This window comes from Takifugu rubripes, unplaced genomic scaffold, assembly GCF_901000725.2.
Source record: "Takifugu rubripes unplaced genomic scaffold, fTakRub1.2, whole genome shotgun sequence".
Taxonomy (NCBI): Eukaryota; Metazoa; Chordata; class Actinopteri; order Tetraodontiformes; family Tetraodontidae; genus Takifugu; species Takifugu rubripes.
The window spans coordinates 197,501-204,635 of record NW_021821634.1 but is presented as its reverse complement, the minus strand read 5'-3'; the positions used below and the strand labels follow the sequence as shown (position 1 = coordinate 204,635).

At 50.9% G+C, this 7,135-nt stretch overlaps 1 protein-coding gene across 1 annotated transcript in view; it reads right to left on the bottom strand.

Moving 5' to 3' along the window:
- Positions 1–1,022: 1,022 nt before the first annotated feature.
- Positions 1,023–7,135, bottom strand: part of cfdp1 (craniofacial development protein 1) — a 6,441-nt gene continuing 328 nt past the window's right edge. The window contains exons 2-7 of the mRNA XM_029832093.1: positions 6,316–6,448; positions 5,592–5,790; positions 4,485–4,594; positions 4,207–4,326; positions 1,520–1,678; positions 1,023–1,421 (exon numbers count right to left, since the gene is read on the bottom strand). Coding sequence (XP_029687953.1) covers positions 1,331–1,421; positions 1,520–1,678; positions 4,207–4,326; positions 4,485–4,594; positions 5,592–5,790; positions 6,316–6,448 — 812 coding nt within the window. The 3' untranslated portion in view covers positions 1,023–1,330. The remainder of the gene's footprint in view (positions 1,422–1,519; positions 1,679–4,206; positions 4,327–4,484; positions 4,595–5,591; positions 5,791–6,315; positions 6,449–7,135) is intronic.

Here is a 7,135-nt window from a genome sequence, read left to right as displayed (position 1 = left end):
AGAGCGGACACCCGTCTGTTCACCTGTGGTGAGAGCGGACACCCGTCTGTCCACCTGTGGTGAGAGCGGACACCCGTCTGTCTCTGTGGTGAGACGGGACACCCGTCTGTCTCTTTGGTGAGAGCGGACACCCGTCTGTCTCTCTAGGGGTAGGGCAGCGTTTTGTACGTACCTCATGTCGTCATCTAGACTTCTGCGCGGTATCTGGACCTTCCTCTTCATCACCATGAAGACCTGCAGCTGTTTTTTTTTGCAACAACAGATCTATTCGGGTCCACATGGAGGACCTAAAGAGATCTGGTCATCAGAGCACAGACATGTCTGGATCCTGTGTCTCTCTCACGGTCCCTCATTCCCGACGAGGACTCAGTGACTGCAGCTCCAGGACATGGTTAATGCAGCTCCAGGACATGGTTCCTGCAGCTCCAGGACATGGTTCCTGCAGCTGCAGGACATGGTTCCTGCAGCTCCAGGACATGGCTCCTGCAGCTCCAGGACATGGTTCCTGCAGCTCCAGGACATGGTTCCTGCAGCTCCAGGACATGGTTAATGCAGCTCCAGGACATGGTTAATGCAGCTCCAGGACATGGTTCCTGCAGCTCCAGGACATGGTTAATGCAGCTCCAGGACATGGTTAATGCAGCTCCAGGACATGGTTAATGCAGCTCCAGGACATGGTTCCTGCAGCTCCAGGACATGGTTCCTGCAGCTCCAGGACATGGTTCCTGCAGCTCCAGGACATGGTTAATGCAGCTCCAGGACATGGTTCCTGCAGCTCCAGGACATGGTTCCTGCAGCTCCAGGACATGGCTCCTGCAGCTCCAGGACATGGCTCCTGCAGCTCCAGGACATGGTTCCTGCAGCTCCAGGACATGGTTCCTGCAGCTCCAGGACATGGTTCCTGCAGCTCCAGGACATGGCTCCTGTAGCTCCAGGACATGGCTCCTGCAGCTCCAGGACATGGTTCCTGGAGCAGGACTGTGAGTGCAGCTTGTCCAGGCATTAAAACACATCCACAAAGATGGAAAAATAAGCCTGGTCCTTTATTTTGAAAGGTCAAAGTCTGCTATGGATAAATAACTGTTGCTACTGTGCGGTCGGGAACGCTCCCTCCCTGAAAGAAATCCACAGAACAAATCGGAAGAGTTTTAATGACGTCAGTGTGTAGCCGGGATGGGAGTGAGGACACGAGGAGAAGGAGGCAAGGGACTGCAATAAAGTCTTCTTTTCACGACCATTTCAGGCTTTTACTGAGCAGCCGCTACAAAAAGTCCTGTGTGTGTGTGTGTGTGTGTGCGTACGTGTGCGTGTGTGCGTGCACGTGCGTGTGTCATCTCTTCATGTTGCTGAGCCGTACTGCTTTCTCCAACTCAAACTGGCGATGGTCCACCCGTTCCAGGAAGTTCTTGCGCTCCACATACCTGCAGAGGGACAGACAGAGGACATCAGAGGCGTGTCCAGCTTCCTCCGGACTGAAGCGTTGTGGGAACAGACCAACACAGGTGTGGGAACATCTCACCCCTCTCTGCCTCTGTTGTGGATGGCCAGCTCCTCGGTGATACCCTCCTCTGACTTGAAAGCGTCCCAGTCCATCTTGGACTTCTCCAAAGTGCTCATCTTGGATTTCTTTCCACCGATATGACTCAGGATGCCCGACATGCCTGCAGGACGCTTCGCACTGCAAGAGAGCGGAAAGTTCCGGTAAATGTGGAATCTTTCTCCATGACCACTGGTGCTGGTTCAGTCTAAATGCTGGGTTAGGGTTAGGTTAGGGTTAGTAAGAGGGTTAGGGTTAGGTTAGGGTTAGTAGAGGGTTAGGGTTAGTAAGAGGGTTGGGGTTAGGGTTAGTAAGAGGGTTAGGGTTAGGTTAGGGTTAGTAAGAGGGTTAGGGTTAGGGTTAGTAAGAGGGTTAGGGTTAGTAAGAGGGTTGGGGTTAGGGTTAGTAAGAGGGTTGGGGTTAGGGTTAGTAAGAGGGTTAGGGTTAGGTTAGGGTTAGTAAGAGGGTTGGGGTTAGGGTTAGTAAGAGGGTTGGGGTTAGGGTTAGTAAGAGGGTTAGGGTTAGGTTAGGGTTAGTAAGAGGGTTGGGGTTAGGGTTAGTAAGAGGGTTAGGGTTAGGTTAGGGTTAGTAAGAGGGTTAGGGTTAGGTTAGGGTTAGTAAGAGGGTTAGGGTTAGGGTTAGTAAGAGGGTTAGGGTTAGTAAGAGGGTTGGGGTTAGGGTTAGTAAGAGGGTTAGGGTTAGGTAAGGGTTAGTAAGAGGGTTAGGGTTAGTAAGAGGGTTGGGGTTAGGGTTAGTAAGAGGGTTAGGGTTAGGTAAGGGTTAGTAAGAGGGTTAGGGTTAGTAAGAGGTTAGGTTAGGGTTAGTAAGAGGGTTAGGGTTAGGGTTAGTAAGAGGGTTAGGGTTAGTAAGAGGGTTGGGGTTAGGGTTAGTAAGAGGGTTAGGGTTAGGTAAGGGTTAGTAAGAGGGTTAGGGTTAGTAAGAGGGTTAGGTTAGGGTTAGTAAGAGGGTTCGGGTTAGGTTAGGGTTAGTAAGAGGGTTAGGGTTAGGTTAGGGTTAGTAGGAACCAGGTTAGGGTTAGGGTTAGGGTTAGTAAGAACCAGGCTAGGGTTAGGGTTAGGAAGAGGGTTGGGGTTAGGGTTAGGGTTAGTAAGAACCAGGCTAGGGTTAGGGTTAGGGTTAGTAAGAAGGTTAGGGTTAGGTTAGGGTTAGTAAGAGGGTTAGGGTTAGGTTACGGTTAGTAAGAACCAGGTTAGGGTTAGGGTTAGTAAGAGGGTTGGGGTTAGGGGTTAGTAAGAGGGTTAGGGTTAGTAAGAGGGTTAGGTTAGGGTTAGTAAGAGGGTTGGGGTTAGGTTAGGGTTAGTAAGAGGGTTAGGTTAGGTTAGTAAGAGGGTTAGGGTTAGGTTAGGGTTAGTAAGAGGGTTAGGGTTAGTAAGAACCAGGCTAGGGTTAGGGTTAGTAAGAGGGTTAGGGTTAGGTTAGGGTTAGTAAGAGGGTTAGGGTTAGGTTAGGGTGTTAGTAAGAACCAGGTTAGGGTTAGGGTTAGTAAGAGGTTAGGGTTAGTAAGAACCAGGCTAGGGTTAGGGTTAGTAAGAGGGTTGGGGTTAGGGTTAGGGTTAGTAAGAACCAGGCTAGGGTTAGGGTTAGTAAGAGGGTTGGGGTTAGGGTTAGTAAGAGGGGTTAGGTTAGGGTTAGTAAGAACCAGGTTAGGGTTAGGGTTAGTAAGAGGGTTGGGGTTAGGGTTAGTAAGAGGGTTAGGTTAGGGTTAGTAAGAACCAGGTTAGGGTCAGGGTTAGTAAGAACCAGGCTCCACCCAGTAGACCTCTGATCACCAGGGAAGAGCAGCAGCAGCTTCATTCCAACAGAGGACACCACAGAACCACCTGTCAAGGTCAGGTAGAGGTCAGTCCTGAGCTGCTGATGGCAGCACCACTGTGGCTGGACCGGAGCCCCCAGATGAAACACAGACCCAGATAGAAATGCATCAGGGTTGTGGGGGGGGGCTGTGGCGCCCCCTGCCCCCCCCCTGCTGTACCCAGCCCCCCCCAGCACTCTCAAATACGTCACTGACTCCAACAGACTGGACCTCCATGGGCGCTGAAGGTGGTGACCTGAGCGAGACGATGATGAAGCAGTGATCAGCTGTTCTGAAAGGAGCCCGACAGCTTTCTGAAACGGTGAGTGTGTGAAGGACACAGCTGTTGTCCTCCTTCATCACCCTTCCTGACTGGTGCAGGTGCCTTCCTGACTGGTGCAGGTGCCTTCCTGACTGGTACAGGTGCCTTCCTGACTGGTGCAGGTGCTTTCCTGACTGGTGCAGGTGCTTTCCTGACTGGTACAGGTGCCTTCCTGACTGGTACAGGTGCCTTCCTGACTGGTACAGGTGCCTTCCTGACTGGTACAGGTGCCTTCCTGACTGGTGCAGGTGCCTTCCTGACTGGTGCAGGTGCCTTCCTGACTGGTGCAGGTGCCTTCCTGACTGGTGCAGGTGCCTTCCTGACTGGTACAGGTGCCTTCCTGACTGGTGCAGGTGCCTTCCTGACTGGTACAGGTGCCTTCCTGACTGGTGCAGGTGCCTTCCTGACTGGTACAGGTGCCTTCCTGACTGGTACAGGTGCCTTCCTGACTCGGACTGGACTCCAGGTCGACCCCACCCCCACCCCAAATGTCAGTCAAGACAGCAGACGGCTTTAAGAGGTCGGCGCCTGCACCTTGGCCCAGGAAGTGATGGTTGCTGGGGTGATAACGTCGGGTTCTCTTCCTGTCCCGCGCCCTGGTTCTTCAGAAACATTTGGGCCTCCCTGGAGTCTGCCGACACCTCCTTCTTCACCCTGAAAGAGCAGCAGAGTTCGTGTGTGTGTTTTCCCAGATTCCTGATTATTCTAACAAAGCGGCTTTATTGTTCAGAGAATATGTGAGAATATTTGGGCCGCTGCCGCTCATTCACCTCGGTGAGGCGTCATAACTCAAGAGAAAGGCTTCAACGTACCTTATTTCCTCTCCAGCAAAGTCAAAAACCTTCGTTATGGTGACTTTAGCCGGCTCTGTGGCTTTAGCTTCCTTTCCCAGTGGAGATGCTTTTTCACCTGAAGGAACCTCCTGAGGATCAGATGATCAACCAGTCAAGTGCTGCTGGAGCTTCCAGGGTCTCAATATGGAAATACTGAATCTGCATCTCAGCGTCCATCAATCTATCGCCCAGCTATTAATGAACATAAATCAGCCAATCACAGGGCAGCAGCTGGAGCTCCATCCCTTCACGACCGTGGTGGACCATCTTCTGAGGCTACCTCCAGCAGGATGCTCAGAGCATCTAACTGGTTTCTGGACCATGACGATGAGCTGACTGTCCTGCAGGAGCCTCCACCATCATCAGGCCATCCCTATAGATGCACGCCATCATCAGGCATCCCTATAGATGCACGCCATCATCAGGCATCCCTATAGATGCACGCCATCATCAGGCCATCCCTATAGATGCACGCCATCATCAGGCCATCCCTATAGATGCACGCCATCATCAGGCCATCCCTATAGATGCACGCCATCATCAGGCCATCCCTATAGATGCACGCCATCATCAGGCATCCCTATAGATGCACGCCATCATCAGGCATCCCTATAGATGCACGCCATCATCAGGCATCATCAGGCATCCCTATAGATGCACGCCATCATCAGGCATCATCAGGCATCCCTATAGATGCACGCCATCATCAGGCATCATCAGGCATCCCTATAGATGCACGCCATCATCAGGCATCCCTATAGATGCACGCCATCATAGCTAGATGGACACCTCCCATCAAGGGTTAGCTTTACAGTCACTGATATGAAGCCAAGCAGCCTTGTTGACGCTGTGCTATATTTCATTCATTCATTCATTCATTCAGTCATGTCCTGTCTCTTTCTAGCACAGGTCAAAGGTCAAGTGCAGCGTATGAGTGAGATATCTGCTCCTTCATAACATCTCTGCTACTCACTCAGTGTGGCTGGAAACAGGAAGTGTGTACGTGTGATGTCACACTGAGATAACTCAAATAACCTTTTACGCCACTAATTTCAGGAATAAGGAGCTTTCATGGACACCCTTTACCTGAGCTGTGCTGCAGGACGGAGAACCCGCTGAGCAGGCTTTGGGTCTGGATCCAACATCAGACAGGAAGAGAGCCCAAAGGTCATCGGCTTTTTTCTTCTGTGATGCTTCATCGTCTTTATGTGCCGGCTTTGATTCACCTGCTTGATCTTCGCTCTTCTCTTCCTCAACCTGCACTGCTGCTTTCTTCTTCTTCTTTCTACACATCAGTGAATCACAAATGCAGCTCAGCTTTCAGCAGAACACCTGAAGAGTCAAAGCTTTAAATAAAATATAAAAAAATAAAATAAAAAGATCAGATTGAAGAAGAGGAAACAGCCAGTTCCACTGGATCCACCTCAGAACTCTGTTCTGGACTGTGCAGCTTACATCTGTGTGCAGGACAGGTCTCTGATGAAATCCATCACCTACGAACCCTCACCTACTAACCCCAACCTACTAACCCCAACCTACTAACCCTCACCTACTAACCCTCACCTACTAACCCCAACCTACTAACCCCAACCTACTAACCCTCACCTACTAACCCTCACCTACGAACCCTCACCTACTAACCCTAACCTACTAATCCTAACCTACTAACCCTAACCCTCACCTACTAACCCTAACCCTACTAACCCTCACCTACTGATGCCATTTTAACTTTAAATGAAAGGCTGACTGCAGCCCTCGTGGGTGGTCAGAACCTGTTGAAATGATCACAGCACCCTTCAGCCAGGCTCACCTCACACTAGATACCAGGTTTTTCTTCTTTTTCGCCTCCTTCTTGCCAGGATCAGGATGTGGCACATCGTCCTCCTCATGCAGAGGATCCTCCTTCTCACACTGGTTGATGTCCTCCTCACTGAGATCGTCACCTGAAGAGGACAACACAGGATAGAGCATCACGACCACCAGACACGGTCTTCTAACCCTAACCCTTCTAACCCTAACCTAACCCTACTAACTCTAACCCTAACCCAACCTAACCCCTCTAACCCTAACCCAACCTAACCCCTCTAACCCAACCTAACCCTTCTAACCCTACCCTAACCTAACCCTACCCTAACCCTAACCTAACCCTACCCTAACCTAACCTAACCCATGGAATAAATGTGAGGAAAACTCTGCAACTGTGTGTGTGTGTGTGTGTGTGGGGGGGGCTGCAGTGGTTGCAATCAAAATATGCATCGTATCATTGCAATTGTACTTTGTAGCGGAGGGTTCACGGTTCGAACCCCTGGGTGTTCTGGTAGTAGGGGAAGGTGCAAGATCACCGTCAGGGCACTGCCCAGGTACCCCTGAGCAAGGCACCAAACCCAAAAATGTTCACAGAGGACCCTCTGGCGACCCATCCAGGGGGAACCTGCCTTCGCCTATTGTGTCCCCTCCCCGTGACCCCGAAAGGGACAAAGAGGTTAAGGAGACGAGACTTTTGTTCAGCTGTGCCAAAGCTGAAATTTTAGTCTCTTTTACAACCACACCAGTCCCATTAGGACTAGTACTGTTTCCCCCACTTTTGGTTTGAATATATATGGCTATGGATCCAGCAGCAGGCACCTTAT